The sequence below is a fragment of the Podarcis erhardii genome, assembly GCF_964252035.2.
Source record: "Podarcis erhardii genome assembly, chromosome: 2".
NCBI classification, from domain to species: domain Eukaryota; kingdom Metazoa; phylum Chordata; class Lepidosauria; order Squamata; family Lacertidae; genus Podarcis; species Podarcis erhardii.
In genome coordinates this window covers 31504893-31525291 of record NC_138498.1, presented here as the reverse complement: position 1 = coordinate 31525291, position 20399 = coordinate 31504893, and the positions used below count along the sequence as shown (strand labels likewise).

The 20399-nt window shown below is 49.1% G+C and overlaps 1 protein-coding gene and 1 pseudogene across 3 annotated transcripts in view; both read right to left on the bottom strand.

The window, feature by feature from the left end:
• The window catches only part of CANT1 (calcium activated nucleotidase 1), a 158704-nt gene that overhangs the window by 1990 nt on the left and 136315 nt on the right, over nucleotides 1-20399 (bottom strand). The window contains exons 2-4 of one of the 2 annotated variants that reach the window (XM_081849820.1): nucleotides 5534-5591; nucleotides 1851-2508; nucleotides 737-940 (exon numbers count right to left, since the gene is read on the bottom strand). In XM_081849820.1, the coding sequence (XP_081705946.1) occupies nucleotides 737-940; nucleotides 1851-2487 (841 nt within the window). In that variant the 5' untranslated portion in view covers nucleotides 2488-2508; nucleotides 5534-5591. Of the gene's footprint in view, nucleotides 1-736; nucleotides 941-1850; nucleotides 2509-3779; nucleotides 4523-5533; nucleotides 5592-20399 lie in introns of those variants that run through there. The other variant, XM_081849819.1, reaches the window with a different exon arrangement.
• Nucleotides 17683-19075, bottom strand: LOC309334838 (myosin regulatory light chain 2, smooth muscle minor isoform pseudogene; annotated as a pseudogene). The gene has a single exon. The product of its transcript is annotated as a myosin regulatory light chain 2, smooth muscle minor isoform pseudogene (transcript).

The following is a 20399-nucleotide window of genomic DNA, read 5'->3' as shown; positions in this document are numbered from 1 at the left end:
AGAGAACACATAATAAAAAAAACTTTTCACTACAAGCTAGCCCATAATGCTTGTGGCAGCAATACTGCATGAGTGCATCCCTATCATCAGTGATGTGAGTACCCCAAACACACTGGAAGATGGAGGGAATGAAGAACTGAGTTTGAAGTGGGCATATGAACCGGTGGTACAGAGCACATGCATTCACAGATGCAATTTCCGTCATCTCCAGTTAAGCCACTCCTGGCAAGGAAGACCTGGGAAAGATCTCTGCCCCAGACTCTGGAGAGTTACTACCAACATTGACAGTGAGTAGGACCAGCTGGACCAACAATCTGTCTCCACATAAAGAGATATGCTTCTGGATCTGTAATGGTTCTAGGGGTTGCTCGTGCATAAGTCGTTGCCACACCTGGCTGGGTTACCTGGTGTGAACCCTTTCTGTCTGGACAGCCACTCATCCGTGGCTGTCTCAATCGCTGGCAGAATCCGTCAGTGGGCGTTTCTTGAACTTCTTCCAGCAAAGAAGCTCTTTGACGCCTAGTCGCCGCCTACTCTCCCTGCGCGGAAGCCTCCTGCCCCCCCCCCCAAATTCCATACCCCCTCTGACCTCCCCTCTGTCATTCACCAATCCCATCTATACAAAGAACGAACCAAAACCTAGAGTGCTCAGAAAATCCAGAAGCAGAATGACGCAGGTGCCAGCATGTTTCTTTTGAACCAGTTCTTCAAATCCAAGAACCTGCCCACTGCTCACCTGGGGGCTTGATCCCCGCCGCAGTCCTCAGTGCGTTGTAATTGGCCACCCAGTTCTCGTGAGCCACGTCACCTTTGTAGCCAATGACTTTCACCCACTCAGGGTTCTCGTTCAGCACCTCCCCTGTGGTGGTCGTCCACTCCTTGCCCAGGCCTCCTACATAGAGATGCTCGTCCTTCACCGCTAGCCACTCAGCCTTAAACCCTGGGGAAAACAGAAAAGAGTTCAAGGCGTAAGACATGGTGTTAATTGCCCGGGGAGATGACGGTTCCAGTCAAACATACACACCCCAGCTACCTGGACCCAAGCTTCCACAGCTCCCTTGTAAGGAGCAGAGAGGTGTGTCTATTGTAGGGAGGCAAATTCACTTCTCAGAGCTCCATTCAAAATATGGTTGAAGAGTTGGAAGGGACCCTGAGGATCATCTAGCCCAGGGGTCAACAAGGTTTACCTCGCCTGGGCCAGTTCACTCCCACGGATATCACTCTGTGGGCCGGATCGCATCTGCGCATGCACAGATGCGATTTCTGGCGCCGCGGAAGCAAGTCCCCACTCCGCCGGTTTAGCGCAGCGCACAGGCACTCGCCAAGCAGGCGGCTCGGTTCAGGAGTGGCTCGGGGGCCATTTAAACAACCCGCGTGGGCCGCTTGTGGCCCATGGCCTGCAGGTTGCTGACCCCTGATCTAGCTCAACCCCCTGCAATGCGGGACTATGCATCTGTCCCATACAGGGATCGAACTTTCAACCTTGGCATTATGAGCACCATGATCTTACCAAATGTGCTAATAAATGAACAACAACTTTTGCCTCTTAATTAAAAATGGGTCCCACAGCCCAACGGTAATAAAAAGAATGCATGCAGCTGAGCCTGGAAAGCAGGACATTGTGAGGAACTGTCGGCCACTGGGAGAACAGGATGCTGGACTTTTTAGTCCACTGGCCTCATCCAGCAGCCTCTTCTTATGTTCTAATTGTGAGCCGGTCATATTTGTGACCGAAGGCATGGGAATTCTGGGAATTCCCACTTCTACTGTGGCCTCTGTTATATTTCGGACATTGAGAAACTGGGGAATGACAGTGACGTTGGGGTATCCGACACAAAACCTGAGCTCACCCTTGCCAACTGTGCCATCCCCGTCAGACAAGATCACCCAAGGTACCACCTTGGTGCCATCAATCTGGTAGACCACACCAGTGCGATCATCCACAGCATACAGCTTGCCGTTGAAGACTACCAATTCAGAGAGCTCCATGCCCCGCCCCTTCTCAGCCAGGTGAGACTCCAGCGTATGGTCCTGGGTGTCCCACTCGACAGAGACATGGTCCCCACTGGCCGACAGGGTCAGGTAACCTTTCTTCAAGTAGCTGAACCAGGTGTGCTCGCCGGGGCCCTTGGAGTTCGTGTCGAGGTCGGCAATGAGTCCGATGCGGTAGCGCACGCCCTCCGGGATCCGCTGGGGTGGCGACAAGGGGTAGGTGTCATTGTACCGCCCACTGGGCAGTGCCCCGAGACGCCAGTTGTGAGCGGTGAGAGGCACCGGCCTGCTTGCCGAAGGCGAACGCTGGAAGCAGAGGAGCAGCAGGACAAGGCTCAGGGCCAGGGAGGTTGCCACAATGGCCTTCCAACGCAGGCGGAAGCGGGGGTCAGCCGCTTTGGTCATGGACGCCAGCACTGGGAGTCCGCCCACACTAATCCGCAAGGGATTCAGAGAATCGTCCCATTGCAGGCGTGGGCGGGATGGGACGGGCATGAGCCTGAGGTTCCCGGGAACCTGGAAGGGAAGAAGAGGGTCAGCAGGGGGTGCAAAAGGGGATGCAGCAGGGGTGGACATGCAATCTGCCCTACCTTGTGGGGGGGTGGAGGAGGGGGAGGCAGTGAGGCAGCAGCACCAAGCATACTGATTCCTATCCATGCAAGAAGGAAAAGCAAAAGGAATCAAGAAAGGGCAGAAGGTGCAGCAGCAACATCGGGGGGGGGGGGGGAGCCAGGCAACTGGGTCAGGAATTCTGCAACGGAACAGGCATGGAAGCAGCACCAGCAGGGGCACTTCCAAACTGTGCACTACGAGGATTCCTGCTGGAGCAGAATTACACCAGAGACATGGGCACACTAGAAGTTGGACTGCCAAATGATTAACCTTTTTTCCAGTTTATTAAACATAACACTTTAAAATGATTAATTACTTATTTACTCACATTATCCAAACTCCAATAAAGGTGCCTTTTTGAGTTACTGGAGGAAGTGTAAAATAGCTTGCAATCTATTATTATGGGGATTTTTGTCCTGTTCTGCCAAAAATTGGATCGCAGAGCAGCTTATGAATATCAGTGAGAAGATAGCCCCCACCCTCAGAATAACCATCTAAGAGACACATTGTAATAGGAAATGGGACACAAAATGAGGAGGGAATAAAGCAAGCTCAGGCACTCATTCTCAGTTTTATTTTGCCTTTCCTTCAAGGAGCTCAAGATAGACTGTGTGTTCCCCTTGCCCTTTCATTGTCAAAACAACCATGAGACAAAGTGACTGGCCCAAGGTCAGCCAATAAGCTCTGCAGCTGAACAGGGATTTGAACCCAGATCTCCCCAGTCGAAGCCCCGACACTCAAGCCATGCTTGCTCTTAATACACAAAAGAACTCCGGCTCCTTGTTAGAAGGTGGTAGAAGATGAGGCACCAGAAACAAAAAAAGCCTTGAAAGTAAACAAACAAGTGCATTTCTAAGTCGCAGAAATTGTCCTCAGCAATTAAAATTGGCCTGCACCAATAGGTCAACTAAAGCTTTGCTAATTACCCAATTAAACTATGTAAAGTTTGTAATCCAAACAAGAAAGCACAGTGAAGCAGGCAGGGAGTTAGGGACAGATAGGAGAAGGAAGGGAGGTCACTGGGCCTTCTGAATCTAGGAAGACAAGCCACTGAGTCATGGGACAAACCAGCCCTGCCCATACTCCAAACCCCTCTCCCTTTTGACGAGGAGACTCCAAGGCTGCGATCAAGCCCTTCAGTCATCAGGCTGCTAACCGTTGGCTCTTTCACCTACCGACAACGATTCTCCCACCCCAGAAGTTTGGATCTTTACATCATTTTGAGTAGCAATTATGCCAGGGCCCTTGTGGTTTCCAGACCTTTCTGACTGTTCCCAATTCATATCTTGCTGGGAGTTCTGGGGACCAGCCGCACCTATAGCTTGCGACAGGTGGCAGAGCTCAGCTCCTCCCCAAATAGGATCCAGGAAACGTTACCAGGAAATGTCACCAGGTCATAGATTGCTGACTTGCCCAACCAGTTCTTTTAAAGACCTAACAGACTTTCCTTCCTGTTCTGCTCATATAGCATGTCTTGGATTCTACAAACTGTTTCCCCCCTAAGCATTATAGTGATTGCTTCCCAGCACTACTCCCAATATGAAAGGGTCTGCATACAAGGGTAGTAAAACATGCACTAGGTACAACAGCTTCATAGCTCAAAAAAAGAGGGGGGCAGAGCTATTTGTTGCAAAATGTCCGGCACATAGGTGGATGACCTCACATTCATAGCCCAGCATGGCTAGTACAACCCAGTGGTAGGGAAATGATGCCAAAATTTCTACCAAGAGTTAGTTCCACAGTCTCTGCACCCACATCTGCCAGCCTTAGTTAACGGACCCATCTGCTTGCAAACAGCAGAAAACATTTCTACACTGATGAGCTCAGTTTGAGTGGTTAAGGTGCTGGACCAAAAGGCTTCCTAAGCAGCACCCACCACAGTAAACCCAACCAGGTTGAACTGGGCAGGTGAAATGGTACAAATGGAGTTTGACAGCAGTGGCGTAGCATGGGTTGTCAGCACCCGGGGCAAGGCAAGTAATTTGCGCCCCCTAACCTGTGGATTTGCGCCCCCTAACCCGTGGATTTGCACCCCCTAACCCGTGGATTTGCGCCCCCTAACCCGTGGATTTGCCCTAACCCCAGATGTTGCGCCCGGTGCGGCCAGCCCCCCCTGCACCCCCCACGCTACGCCACTGTTTGACAGGAGTAGAAATAAAAGTCCTTGGGGACTGGATCCCTGGGGCAAGATGTTGCACAGAAGTAGCAGCTGCAACCCTTCTGCAAAGTCTTTCTACAAGGGTAGCAACCGCTCCATCGTTTCACAGTTTTTACACCATACCCAGGAGAATGTCACAACACCGCAAAGGTCCAGGAAAGCTATACTGTACTGCCAATGGATCTGCAAGGACGGGGTGGAGTACGTGGGGGGGGGCGTATTCTAGCCACTTTGAGGAGGGGCGAGTGTGTGGCACATTCAGATGCACTAACGTACATTTAAAAGAGATCGCATTTTGTGCAACTTAGCCCCCCGCCCAACCTTCTTCTCCCGCCTGAAGGGCGGGGGGCGCAATCTAAGGGCGAACTAGGAGGTCCCTTGAGCTGCATCCCTGCATCGCCTTTGGGCCTGCAGAGGAAAGAGAAAAGAGGTCGCTGCGCCCACGAAGCACAGGGATCTGCCGGCAACGCAGCCTCAGTTGCATCCCTAGGGATCTGGCACCCTGGAGGGATTCGCCGCAGCCCGCCCGGGGCAACTCACAAGGCGCCCAGGATGCAACCGCGGTCGCTCCGTCGCCTGGCAATGCCCCGCCTAGACCAAGCTAAGCGGGAGGTGGGCCACTGGGGCAGCAAGCAAAAAGAGGGACGCGCTGGTAAATGCCAGCACCCCGCTTCTTACTCGACCACCCCCTACATCCCCCCCTCCCGCAGGAACCCAGGTGTCCGGCAAAAGATACCCCCCCCCAGCCTCCGCCCCCGCCCAACCACTCACCGATCAGGCTCCTCCCCGCGCCGGGAACGACCGGAGGGAGGGAAGGCCTTCTCGCAGCCTCCCTCCCTCCTTCCCCAACTACAGATCCCAGCGTGCATCGCGCTCGGGAAACTAGTATTGGTTCCGACATCCCATGCGATTGAGTGGGAGGAGGAAAGGCGCCTTCTGGTACGGGCCCCACGCCGACGCGGGAGAGACTACATCTCCCAGCAACCACTGCGCGGGATAGTCGAGGCCGGGGTTGGTTCGGGCTGCCATCTTCCCAAGGCTGCAAGGGAGCGTTTCGGGGCGAGGAGGCACCGGTCTGCGGCTGGGAGTTGTCTCCCCCCACCCCCAAGCGGGAAAAGTGACCTTTGGCAACGGCAGCGCCGCTAATCAGCTCGAACAGATAGTTAATTGGGTTCAGCGTCCTCACAGCCATGGGGAAATGGCCACACAAATATGCTCGGAGTGATGGGGCATGGAAACAACACATACACAAACACATATTTCCCATAAACTTTCCTTGACACTAAGCGTTGGCTGTGTCCTTTTGGGCACCCGCTTCCCTCCTGAGGTTTTTTTTGGGTTTTTTGTGCTGGCCAAGGAAGATGGCCACCCTTAATCCTGTTGGCCACTGATAAAGATTCCTAGCTTTGAACCCACCTCAGCTTCCGTAGCTTAATACCAGATTGATCTGCACACAGTAGCAGCTGATGAAGCTTCCCTCCGTGCTCTGACATCTGCAGAGTGTTGTTTAGAAAGGGATGGGAGCAAGCCTGGATTTTTCTTTTCTCCTAGGCACAATTCCAAAGGTCCTAGTATTCACAGTTGGGCTTGTATTACTTAACTCGCATCACCAACCATCGCCATGTGGTTCAGCCTTTCCATTCACATGCACAAGTAGAATCAAGGTGTGATCTGGTGAGACTCCTACTCTTTCCATAATTATGGGAAAGGGGGAATTGTGACAGGCGCATTATGCCGTGCCGTACTGTAGTAGTGATGAGGAAAGCTGCACTTGACGATATTCCCTCTTCTACACATATTAAAGGAACCACATTCAGGCATTCATAACCTGCCGTTATTTGAACCACATAATAATAATAATAATAATAATAATAATAATAATAATTTATTATTTGTACCCCGCCCATCTGGCTGGGTTTCCCCAGCCACTCTGGGCGGCTTCCAACAGAGATAAAAAATACACTAAAATGTCACATATTAAAAACTTCCCTGAACAGGGCTGCCTTCAGATGTCTTCTGAATGTCAGGTAGTTGTCCATCGCCTTGACATCCGATGGGAGGGCACTCCACAGGGCGGGCGCCACCACCGAGAAGGCCCTCTGCCTGGTTCCCTGCAACTTGGCCTCTCGCAGTGAGGGAACCACCAGAAGGCCCTCGGAGCTGGACCTCAGTGTCCGGGCAGAACGATGGGGGAGGAGACGCTCCTTCAGATATACTGGACCGAGGCCATTTAGGGCTTTAAAGGTCAGCACCAACACTTTGAATTGTGCTCGGAAACGTACTGGGAGCCAATGTAGGTCTTTCAAGACCGGTGTTATATGGTCTCGGCGGCCGCTCCCAGTCACCAGTCTAGCTGCCGCATTCTGGATTAGTTGTAGTTTCCGGGTCACCTTCAAAGGTAGCCCCACGTAGAGCGCATTGCAGTAGTCCAAGCGGGAGATAACCAGAGCATGTACCACTCTGGCGAGACAGTCCGCAGGCAGATAGGGTCTCAGCCTACGTACCAGATGGAGCTGGTAAACAGCTGCCCTGGATACAGATTTGACCTGTGCCTCCATGGACAGCTGTGAGTCCAAAATGACTCCCAGGCTGCGCACCTGGTCCTTCAGGGGCACAGTTACCCCATTCAGGACCAGGGAATCCTCCACACCTGCCCGCCTCCTGTCCTCCAAAAACAGTACTTCTGTCTTGTCAGGATTCAACCTCAATCTGTTAGCCGCCATCCATCCTCCAACCGCTTCCAGACACTCACACAGGACCTTTACCGCCTTCACTGGTTCTGATTTAAAAGAGAGGTAGAGCTGGGTATCATCTGCATACTGATGAACACCCAGCCCAAACCTCCTGATGATCCCTCCCAGCGGCTGCATGTAGATGTTGAAAAGCATGGGGGAGAGGACAGAACCCTGAGGCACCCCACAAGTGAGCGGCCAGGGGTCTGAACACTCATCCCCCACCACCACTTTCTGAACACGGCCCAGGAGGAAGGAGCGGAACCACTGTATGACAGTGCCCCCAGCTCCCAGCCCCTCAAGACGGTCCAGAAGGATGTCATGGTCGATGGTATCAAACGCCGCTGAGAGATCCAGCAGAACTAGGAAACAGCTCTCACCTTTGTCCCTAGCCCGCCGAAGATCATCAACCAGTGCGACCAAGGCAGTTTCAGTCCCATGATGAGGCCTGAATCCCGACTGGAAGGGATCCAAATGGTCCGCTTCTTCCAGGCGTGCCTGGAGTTGTTCAGCAACCACTCGCTCAATCACCTTGCCCAAGAATGGGAGGTTTGAGACTGGGCGATAATTGGCCATCGTGGCCGCATCTAAAGATGGTTTTTTAAGAAGCGGTTTAATAACCGCCTCTTTCAGTGGGTCTGGGAAGGCTCCCTCACGGAGGGAAGCATTCACCACCCCACGAAGCCCATCGCCCAGTCCTTCCCGGCTAGCTTTTATAAGCCAGGATGGGCAAGGATCCAGGAGACAGGTGGTTGGCTTCACTCGTCCAAGCAGCCTGTCCACATCCTCGGAGGTAACAGATTGAAATTGATCCCACACAACTTGACCAGACAGGACTCTAGCACTCTCCCGCCCCGGCCCTGCTCCCACGGTGGAGTCTACTTCTTCCCGAATCTGAGCGATTTTATCTGCAAAAAAATTTGCAAAATCATTGCAGGAGAACATGTGGCCCGTACTGGGCCCTGATGTTACAGGTGGTTCCACTAAATTGCGAACCACCTGAAAGAGTCTCCTGCTGCTGTTTTCTGCAGATGCAATAGAGGCGGTGAAGAAAGTCTTCTTCGCCGTCGCTATCGCCACTTGGTAGGCTCGACGTTGAGCTCTAACCCGTGTCCGGTCAGATTCAGAATGAGTTATCCACCACCGGCGCTCTAGCCGTCTCAACGATTGTTTCATTGCCCTCAGATCCGTGGAAAACCACGGGGCTCTCCGGGCTTCATGCAATCGGAGAGGGCGCTTCGGAGCCAAACAGTCAATAGCCCTGGTTAACTCCACATTCCAGCGGGCCACCAGGGAATCGGCTGAAAGGCCATCAACATGGGATAAAGCATCCCCAACCACTCTCTGGAAACCATTTGGATCCATTAAGTGGCGGGGGCGGACCATCCGAATCGGTCCCACCTCCCTGCAGAGGGGATGGGTCGCGGAGAAGTCCAGTTGCACCAGGAAGTGATCTGACCATGGCACTTCTTTCGTTTCGCTTTTACTTAGTGTCAGATCACCAACATCCGTAGAGGTAAACACCAGGTCCAAGGCATGTCCGCGGCTATGGGTTGGGCCAGACTTATTCAGGGACAGCCCCATGGAGGCCATGCTTTCCACGAAGTCCCGAGCGGCCCCTTGTAAGGTCGTGTCGGCATGGATGTTAAAATCCCCTAGGACAATCAAGCTAGGTGTCTCCAGGAGAACATCCGCCACGACCTGAAGCAGCTCGGGCAGGGAATCCTTGGTGCAGCGGGGAGGTCGGTACACCAAAAGGAATCCTGTACTGCCCCTATTGCCCAACTTCCAGAACATGCACTCAGAAAACTGGGTCTTCCCAATAGGACGCCTGGTGCAAACTAATGACTTCCTAAAAATCACTGCAACCCCCCCTCCCCGCCCACATGACCTGGGTTGCTGTGCGTAAGAGAAACCTGGTGGACAAGCAGCGGCAAGGACAGGCCCATCTGCTTCATCCAACCAAGTCTCTGTTACACATGCCAGGTCAAGTCTTCCATCCATGATCAAGTCATGGATGGCAGTGGTCTTATGAATCATTGACCTGGCATTGCACAGCAACACTTTCAGGTCATGTGGGTATCCCTTGCTGATTCTAGTATTCATCCGGTCAGGACCAGACCCAGAGGCAGGGATAGTCCTCAGACAACGACTAAACCTGCCTCCTCTGTAATGACATGGTCTGGTCTTAGCGTAACTCCTCCTCCTACCCGTGATCACTGAGATCGGTTGTCCCAGTGCATTCCCCCCTGTGAAGCATATCCCAGCCATTTTGTGGGCTGGGGCCCATTCCCCGGCAGCCCTGACCCCTCCCCTTAAGAACAAAATAACCCCTTTAAGAAACAAACAAACAAACAAACAAAAACACAAATAAGACAATATAAACAAAAAACAATAAAAATTACAAAAATTACAAAAACATAAAATCAAACAAATTCCCAGGCCCAATAAACATCCACCGCACCCCCCCCCACATACAAAAAATTCAAAATAAAAATTTTAAAACATTTTAAAAGCACTCTGCACCCCTCCGGCAGTAACAGCAACTGTTCTAGTGAGGCCCGTCAGGCCCTGCCCCAGGCCAGATGGTGAGTGGCAGGAAGGAGCAGGACCCCATACACTCACACAGGAGAGTCCTCCCGGGCAGCAGAGTCCAGCAGTCCTTTATGAGGCTTCAGGCCCCGCCCCAGGCCAGATGGTGAGTGGCAGGAAGGAGCAGGGCCCTCAGACACTCACATACAGGAGAGTCCTCCCGGGCAGCAGAGTCCAGCAGTTAAGTACATTGAGTGGGAAAGTGCTTGTAAGAGGGTACAAGAATAGATAGAATTTTAGAGTTCAAAGGGACCGCAAGGGCTCATCCAGTCCCACCCCCTGTAAGACTGGAATCTTTTTGCCCAACATGGGGCTTGATCCCAGGACCCTGAGATTAAGAGATTAAGAGTCTTGTACTCCTCATGGGGAAATATGGCGTGATCTCTTAAGAGTACAGTAATCAAATGAAACTTTTAACACATGGCACGATAAAAGTCTGTAATTTTATCAGGACAAGTTACTTCCAGTTTACTGTTGTAACAATTGTTTTCTCGTTTTTTTTCTTCTGTACCATGAAAATAAATAAAAGTTTTTTTTTAAAAAAAAAAGTTTTGTGCTCTTCATATACAACAGTGATGAGGATCTCGTTTGACTACAATAATCATCATTCCTTGAGAATATATATATGTGTATATATACACACATACATATATACCCACTTACTCCACATCATGTGTAATTTTACATACACCTATTGTTTTCCCTTGCTCATCTTTATTCTGCAATAAAAGGCCCAACTGTTGTAACTTTTCTTCACAGGGGAGTTGCTCTAACTCCACAATCATTTGGGTTCCCCTTTTCTGAACCACTTCTCCAACCTAAAATATATATTTTTTTGGATGAGGCAACCAGGACTGTAAACAGTCTTCTGAGCATGGTCACACCATACATTTGTATAATGGCATTATGACATATTGACAGTTATATGTTCAGTCCCTTTCCTAAGTTGCCCTGGCTAGGCGTGAGCTGCAACCAACCACAAGATGTGCAATTATGCTGATGCTGCAACCTTTTCCTAGAAAGCGTTGCCCTTTGACAATACCTGGGTGCCACTTAATAACTGTTCTGTGGCAAAAGGATCCCCCCTTTCTTCTTATTCTGAATGTAAAAATACAGTTCCCTTTTCTGTACCCTTTGTTTCTAGTAAATTCTTGAATTGGAACACTTGCCTAGAAGTCCTAGCCCTAGAGCAGTAGGTCTCCATGATTGTGAAATAAAAGTGGCTCAGAATAAAAGGACAAAGATCCCATGTTCTAAGTGACTAGAGATAACAAATCTACCCATCAACAGAGCCACCCACGACCTCACATACTGAGAGTGTAGCTACTAGAAAGGGGCTTTTCTTCAGTTGGGTGGCCAGGATATTCAAGGCAAGAGGAGAGAAAGGAGTCAGCAAAAGAAATAAGGGGGTTAGTAGTGGGTGTTTGAAGGGATAGAGGAAAACATTGAAGTACAGTCAGATAACTGAAGTTTTCCTGCGTAAGATTAAAAGAGAGAGAGATTAGAATGAAAACAAATAAGGGCCCTTTTTAGTTTATGAATGAACTTCACCAATGTAAAATCTTTCATAGAAACCCTGGCTGTTTGCTAGCTCTCATTAAAATTCTATATTTGATATAAAACAATCCCAGTTGCACATATATATGCCTTATAGTGTGGTAAGTTGCTTGGGGGAGTAGAGAAAGAGTTCCTCTTGTGACAAAAACAATTCCCAAAAGGCACCCCTGTGTCCTACTCCAGTTTCCAATGGAGGAACAAAGCAGCATTTAGTATAAGCAACTCCCAATTTATGCACAGGTTACATTCCCGTGTGTTTCAATGAAAACATGCATATTTGAAACACTATTGAAAAAGCCCGCAAACATTCCGTTCCTCCCCCTTCTACCCATTTTTGTGACGCTTTCAGGTCACTTCTGGGTTCGGTGCAATGCGCATGTGTGGAGTCTCACACGTATCGGATGTGCGTAAAACGGTCACTGCCTGTACTAGCAGTCAGTCCCTATTCCCTTAGCTTACCTGAATCGCTTCGAACTTATAATAAGAACATAAGTGCCATTGTGGTGTAGTGGTTGGAACCAGGACTTGGGAGACCAAGGTTCAAATCCCTACTTGGCCGTGAAGCTTACTGGTGACCTTGGGCCTGTTACTGTCTCTCAGCCTAACCTGTCTCACAGGGTTGTTGTGGGGATTAAGTGAGGAGGAGGCCTACCTTGAGCTCCTGTGGGTGGGGGGAAGGTGGGATATAAATTCAATAAATAAATGAAGTCCTGCTGAATCAGAAATGTCTTGCTCTGGGAAACCCACAAGCAGCAGCTGGTTTTACAGTGCACACTGCCTCTGATCTTACGATTTTTTTCCTAGTTCTAATCCCCTTTTAAAGACATCTAAGCTAGTAGCCAACCACAACATCTTGTGGGTGCAAATTCCATAAATGACTCAGGTTGTGTGTGAAGATTAAGGAGTATATTTTATCTGCTCTGAATCTCCTGCTAATCCGTTTCTACTGGGTTCCTCAGCATAACAAGAGGCAGAAAAATAACTGATCCAGACAGAAAACTGTTATCACGTACAGCGATACCTCGGGTTAAGTACTTAATTCGTTCCGGAGGTCAGTTCTTAACCTGAAACTGTTCTTAACCTGAAGCATCACTTTAGCTAATGGGGCCTCCCACTGCTGCCGCGCTGCAGAGCACAATTTCTGTTCTGATCCTGAAGCAAAGTTTTTAACCTGAGGTACTATTTCTGGGTTAGCGGAGTCTGTAACCTGAAGCGTATGTAACCTGAAGCGTATGTAACCCAAGGTACCACTGTAGTATAAAATTGTATCAGGGTGCAAGATGGGAAGAAACACACATAATGGGATGACAAGTGGCTCTCTTAGTTCATAAACCACACAAGTTATACTTTCCTCAATTTGGACTGGGGGGTTGTGCCTCTAGATTTGTGGCAGCCTGGCTATACTTAGAGATCACTGATTTTGTATGTGCCTTAGCTTTGCAGATTTTACTGTGGGAAAAGCAGCCGCCCCCTTATGCAATGATTTCCTTCAGGGAATTACTAGTGGAACAGTTTCATGCTGGTATATAGATTGGTTCTGCTCAGTGATTCATACACAGTTCTGCTTTTTCTCAGCCGCTCATTACGCCTGGCTTTTCCTAACAGCCATGACCTACATATGTGAGAGGACTGGACGTTCATTAGGCAAGGAGGTGTGCTTTTTGTATGGGTGGGTAGCAACGGCACTGGAAGATTCCTATTTGGGCAGAGCTGTGCATCGCTGGGCTGGTACCACAGTGAGCAAAAGCAGCCAGGGTCTTAGATTGTGCTTGCCCAAATAACAGGGGAATTGCTAAAATTTTCTCACTAATTTTCAAATTAGTGTAGCATAGAAGTAGAGGCTGCGGGGTGGGTGGGTGGGGAAATCATAGTATATATTCAATAGTAGAGCATCTAGAAGGTCTCTGGTTCAATCCCTGACACCCCCTGTGCAAAGGGGGTGGGGTGGTGGCAGAATAAGAGACATTAAGCATATGTGTTTATTAAGCACTTAAATGACAGGAAATGTCACCATATGCACACACTGTATAAAGGTAAAATGCTATACTCAAAACATACTGTCCAAACCATATGAACCACTGTCTTATTTTTCTCCAGAACCTCCTCTTCTTCATCTTCATCTTTGGGCAGGTGATGCTTTGTCACACCCTTAAAGAGAAACTACCGTTAAAGTCCAGTGGTACCTCGGGTTAAGAACTTAATTCGTTCTGGAGGTCTGTTTTTAACCTGATACTGTTCTTAACCTGAAGTACCACTTTAGCTAATGGGGCCTCCCACTGCCCTGCGCTGCCGCTGCATGATTTCTGTTCTCATCCAGAAGCAAAGTTCTTAACCTGAGGTAATATTTCTGGGTTAGCGGAGCCTGTAACCTGAAGCGTATGTAACCTGAAGCATATGTAACCCGAGGTACCACTGTACTTCTTTTTTGTGCCTCCTAGCTACTGAACAGTGGCAGATTCATAAATGAATTGTTTCTGTACAGTAGATAACGCTGACTCCAGTGGAAAAAGGACCCCTGATACAGGGTAAAAACATAAGCAAGGAGCAAAACACACTTCATCTGGTTTTCTTTTCCAGGTATCTTGAGAGAAGAGGCAAGAGACTGACAAGGTGGCAGGTAAGAGCTAAGGTTCGGCCTTCCTAAATCATATTGTAGAGAGTTTTTAACTTAACCACTAGACTGCACCTGCTCACCATTCTATGGATATCCTCCACATATTAACTGCTTGATATCTGTATTGTGACACCCAGGAGAAGCAAGGTTTTCTGAAACAGAAAGAGGGAGCTGTGAATTGACAGCCAAAAGCACCCCAGGGTGGGAGAAGAGCTCCTTTCTCTGGGGATGTGATACTGAGGGCAGCAGACCCGCTGCTTGGCAAGAGCATGTTTTGCTGGCCTCTGCTTATGCTCAACTTATAAATAAACAAAATAAAAAAATTCCTTCCAGTAGCACCTTAAAGACCAACTGAGTTAGTTCTAGGTATACCTAGAACTAACTCAGTTGGTCTTTAAGGTGCTACTGGAAGGAATTTTTTTATTTTGTTTTGACCATGGCAGACCAACACGGCTACCTATCTGTAACTGTTATTATAAATAAACCAAACCCTAGAGAAATGCATGCCACAAGTCTCCAGCGCTCTCTCTTCCAAAGGAAGCCAAACCCAGGTAGCACAGTGGAACTGCTCCCCACTTGGGGAAGCAGGGAGCACACAACAGTAGAAAGGAAATAGAAAACGGACTCCCAAGGTATTGCCTGCTGTACTTTTCTGCATTTCCTCTGACCTCACTGTTTTGGAACGCATACAATGGGTGGAGAGGGGTGTGTGTGTGTGTGTGTGTGTGATGAAATGTACTGTAATCCATACCTTCAGAATTTTTTGCGATGTTCATATCCTACCTTTTCCTCTAAGATGGCATACATAGCTCTCACCTCCCCAGTTTTCTTCTCATGGCAGCCCTGTGAGGTTGCTAAGGCTGAGAGACGGTGACTGTCGCCAGGTCACCCAGTGGCTTAGCGGGGCTTTGAACCCTGGTCTCCCACCTCCTAGTCTGACAATCAAACTACAACACCATACACTGCACAGATGCTTCTGCCATAATAAATCTTCTTGTTTTTGCTGCATGAGACAAGCGTGGCTCATGTTTGCTACAACAGAAAGGGATGCCGTTGAAGGAGTCAGAGGTGAGAATCAGTGCCGGGCTTGCATACTGCCTCCTCTTGCCAATCTGATCTCCATTGCCATGGGCAGCAGCTGCGAATTTCCCCTGTTCTCCCTCCTTCCTTCCTTGGCTCCGGACCCCAACATCTGGAGACACTTTCTGGAGGAGGAAACCTGCCTTCTCTGTCCCAGCTGTGGGTGCTGGGCACACATATGGTTAACGGCAGCTGTGCTCCCATCTGAGGGAGGAGGGCTGGCGGCGTACAGCGTCTGCCCCTTTCTTTCCCTCTTTCTCTCTCTCTCTCTCTTGGTTTTCCACAAAGCGTCTTGCTGCCGGGAGCCTGAGATCTGAAGGCTAGACACAGGGCTGCCAGGCTCTCCTCCTTTCTGCCCCACTAGCAAGGGGTGGCAGAAGCGTTTATTTGGAGGGGGATGCTGTAGAAGACCGGAGGCAAAGGCAAGCAGTGGCTCTGGCAGCAGCCAGTCATCGTGCCCCAAAGGTAGGTAGGTGCCCGTCAGCTGGGCAGCCCTCCGGGGCCAGGTACTTAGAAATGTGTGTGCAAAAGAGCTCAGATCTACCTGTGCAGGCTTGGCTAGGGGGAGTGGCTGGGCTTCCTGGGACCTTGCACAAGGGCCTTTTCCTTCTGAAGGCCTCAGGCTGCTGATACCTCCGTTGCTTTTGGGGTATGCGCCTGTGAGTGTGTGCAGCAGAATCTGCCCTGTGTTGGTCCCTCCCATTACAGTAGATGGGACGTGGTTTTTGGCCCCTCACCCTGTGGCTACCCAGCCCTGCTTGGCACAGCTCTAGGCAACATCCTGCACACCTCTAGATGTTAAATGGGCAGAGCCCATTGGCGCTGCAGGCAAGCCTCTGCCTCCCTGGGCAAGTGTTGCCTTGGGACAAGCAGTGCCAGGCAGCTCTGTGATGCATCCTCGCCCTGGTCTAAGGAAGGGGAAGGCTGATTCTTGCACTGGCTGCTGTGCCCCCTGGCACGCTTGCCAACGTGCAGCTTTTGAGTAACTGAGGATTACAACGCTTGGCTGCGGATAGTCATGGGCCACTTTGTGGGCCCCTTCCAGGAGCACCTCTCTATTTCCAAAAGGGTTATGGTTTGGGACCTGTGAGGGGAGCCCAGATGTTTTGGGGTCACCCTCTGCTCTCCACGCACACCCTGCTACCCTCTTTGTGTTTGCCTGGCTGGAATGGGACTCTTGAGGGCTTGGTGGTCTCTTTAATGCTGACGGAGATTTTTCCAGGATGTGACGGCTTTGCATTCCCAAGTGTTACCGGCTGCTGTATCAGGCCCTTGAGAGATGGAGAGTGGCCAGAGCGAACCGGAAAAAACAAACGCAGTGCCGGAGCACACATCCCTGTATACGCCTCTGCTCCTGTCTTCCTCCTTACAAGCCTGTGTTTGTCCAACAATGTGTGTGCCCTGCCGCTGTCTCTGGCTTCTAACGCTTGTCCTCGAAGAGATATGAACCTCCTTGCGGGCATACTATCTAGCTTCCTTTGTTGTGGGTTTCGCCTTGCGGGGCTAGAGAGAGTTAGACTAAACATTCAGTTTTTAAGCCTCTAGGAAGGATCCTGTTGTTACATAATGTCTGCCAACTCTTCAGGCTTTACACATAACAAACAGGTGAGGATGACCTATTTTACCTAAGGCTCCTGGTTCTCCACATCCCAATAGCATGTTGCTTTTAAAAACAACAGTTCAAATGGGATTGAAACCTCACTAAATATTAAATCTGGACATGTTAGAAATATCCCATACCAGCTGAAGTCTAATCATCCACAGACTACCCGCTCAACAGCACTTCCCCAAATGGTTGTGTTCAGACTTCACTGAGGCTGTGCAGAGATTAGGGGCTTGAAACACAGCAAGGTTGTTTCAAGTCACATTCTTACATTGCTGCACAGACCAGAGGGGGGGCAGAGATGTCTTCACCTGATGCCCATTACCTGGAATTGTTTTATAATCTCAAACCCCAATTCGCTTAAGCTGCTGTCTGCGCATGTGCAGTGGCTGCCTGAAATGTCACCACAGCTTCCCTTTTTCTAACTGGATGGCAGCTGGCTTGAGGAAAATGCATCAAACAGAAGTATTTCTCAAGAAACTACAGCATATCTATGGAAACTGCCATGCCAAGTTTGGTGACAATATCTCGAGAGGTGGCCAGACCTATACCGAAAAAATGGGCAAAGTCATGCCAAGGTGATGGCATGCCATCTTGGACTGCCATCTTGATTAAGAATGGTGTCCGGCATCAAAACATTGATGAAGACTGCTGCTCCACCTTGGGAACCCCCATGCCGGGTTTGGCAACGGTATCTCAAAAGGCATCCAAATGCATAGAGAACAAACAAATGGACAAACCATTTTCTAAACTATATAATAGATTCATGATCATTCATACTCATGATGATACTCCATGTTTAAGCATGCATGTGAACTCAGTGTAGTTGAAATTGTCCTTTTTGTCAATTGGTGCTTCTCTGAAGAGCTCATCTACTTCTTCATCTATAAACCTGTCTCCCGTTGTCATCAGCAATTCTCTCAGTTCATCTTCTTGAATGAAACCTGTTGCTTCTTCATTAAAGCAAGCAAAGGCATTCCTATTTGCATCTTCTGGACCAGTGCCATTTAATTTCTCTCAAAACATTGTGAAGTTTATTGGTCCTGGAGCCTCATTCTTCATAGCATCTAGGTATTCATCAGCTGGATTCTTCCCAAGTGAAATGAGCATATCATGCGGTCTTCTTTTTCAGTGAAACCATCTCTGTTTTGATCAATCATGTTGAATGCCTCTTTGAATTATTGAATCTGTGACTGATCAAACATAGCAAACACATTGGAAGTGGCTTGCTGAGGGTGCTTCTTTGTAGCCTTATTCTTTGCCCTTTTGATTGACATGTTGGCTGTTAGATTCTGAGTGGCGATGGACGAGAAGCGGTTATAGGAGAAACTCCACAAGAGTCAGTTTTGAAGCCTAAAACTGAAACTAGCATGGCTTCTCTCTGCAAGGAATCCGAGAATCATAGTTCTGTGCAGGCACTAGGTTTTCAGCATCTTCAGAAAACTACAATTCCCAGAAACCCCTGGAGGAAGACGAGTGTCTCAAATCAGCATTTATCTCTAATGCAGATGCACTTCTGAATGCAGCATAAAGTTAACTACATGTGTGTTCCTTTCCTTGCACAGTGTGGGAATGCCTGCACATCCATTTACATTATGGTTGCAGTTCAGCTGGAAAACATGTGAGCTTTGGGTGTGTAATGTGGCCTGCATGACCCTACCTGCACATGGGTTGTGTAACTGTTTCCTTTGGTCCATGTGCTCTCTTGTTCTGCGCTGCAAAAGACACACAGCTGCTTTCGTGAGAATCTTCTGAATTTGGGCCTGGCTGTGTAGCTCATCCTTGGATAATATTCCCAGAGGATCTTTGACCGCGGATCTTAGGAGACTTGCCCAGTTTTGCTTGGCACTGCACTGCCTTGCCTTAGAGGACCAGGGTGGGGCAGGCTTCCAAACTATGCACATGCACACGTGTTTGTATACTCAGTTGCACTCTGCCATGGGATCACAGACTTGTCCCGGGAAGGAAACATTGGCCATTAATTATTGTTCTTTTTGTTGTTTTTAAAATACATCTTTTGGGCCCAAAGGCTGCCAAAGCTATTAACAGCTTGTTAGAACAACAAAACATACAAACCTATGTACTTTGGTGAAAATGTGCATGCTTGTTAAAGACCCAGTTTGGCAGCCCCCCATGCACATTTGTGTACACCCACACCCACCCACCCACTGGCTTGGGACCTCAATGGCTCCCCTCTGGAGGCTTCACCCGGGGCAAGAAACCTAGCTAGCTCCCCCTCCCGGTAGCTATGGTACTGACATGACCACACCAAGGGCAATTTACTGCCTATCAATGGGCTCCACTTAGGTGGTGAAATAGATCTTATGCCATTATGCAAATAATTTCCTACACAGGAAGGTCATTGTGTATGAAATGGGTGTAAGTAGTCAGGGTATGTCTGAAGAAAGCAGTAAACTTGAAGAAGACTGTTATGTATCTACAATTCCATATTTCTCCTTTTTGTTTGGAGACAATTTAGTTTAACTTAGATCCCATTGACACAAATTACAAATCAATGGGAAATACGTGCAACTATGCAAAGTCCCTTTTGTGTGCACGAGCACACGATGGGGCTTTTTGAACACAAATGGGCTAACTCAGCTCTATATGCTAAAGCACACAATGACCAAACCCTAAGTCCTTTGGGATGTATATGCATAGTGTTCTTTCCATGGGGACATGAACCCTGGCCAAATAGAAGTTATGCCCTTATACAGGGAGGGCAATGCATGTGCATCCATAGATGCATAGAACTCCTTTCAGACTGATGGCGCTGGCTGTGGTCGTGCCACGTCAACCATGCACGCCATTATCTAGAACAGCCTTTCTCAACCTGTGTGTCCCCAGATGTTGTTGAAATACAACTCCCATCACCCCTAGTTAGCAAGGTCAGGGATGATGGGAGTTGTAGTCAAACAACATCTTGGGGACCCACAGGTTGAGAACCACTAATCTAGAGGGTGGGTTAGTCCATCTATGCACAAATCTCTTTGCATGCTTATATAGTGATACTGTACCTCGGGTTACATACGCTTCAGGTTACATACGCTTCAGGTTACAGACTCTGCTAACCGAGAAATAGTACCTCAGGTTAAGAACTTTGCTTCAGGATGAGAACAGAAATTGTGTTCCGGTGGTGCGGCAGCAGCGGGAGGCCCCATTAGCTAAAGTGGTGCTTCAGGTTAAGAACAGTTTCAGCTTAAGAACGGACCTCCGGAACGAATTAAGTACTTAACCCGAGGTACCACTGTACGTACTACTGTGACTTCTGGAATACCTGCTCCCTGCCTTGCAGGCTTTTTCCACTTGGCCTGGGAGGGTGGGACCGGGACTGACTCCAGCTACAAAAGCTGAGGCTGCTGAACAGGCTCTTAGGCTGGGGTGTTGTTTACATTTTTTGTTGGGATCGTTGCTGATGTTGGGGGGGGGGGGGTTGTACCTTTATTTTAGATACTGTGA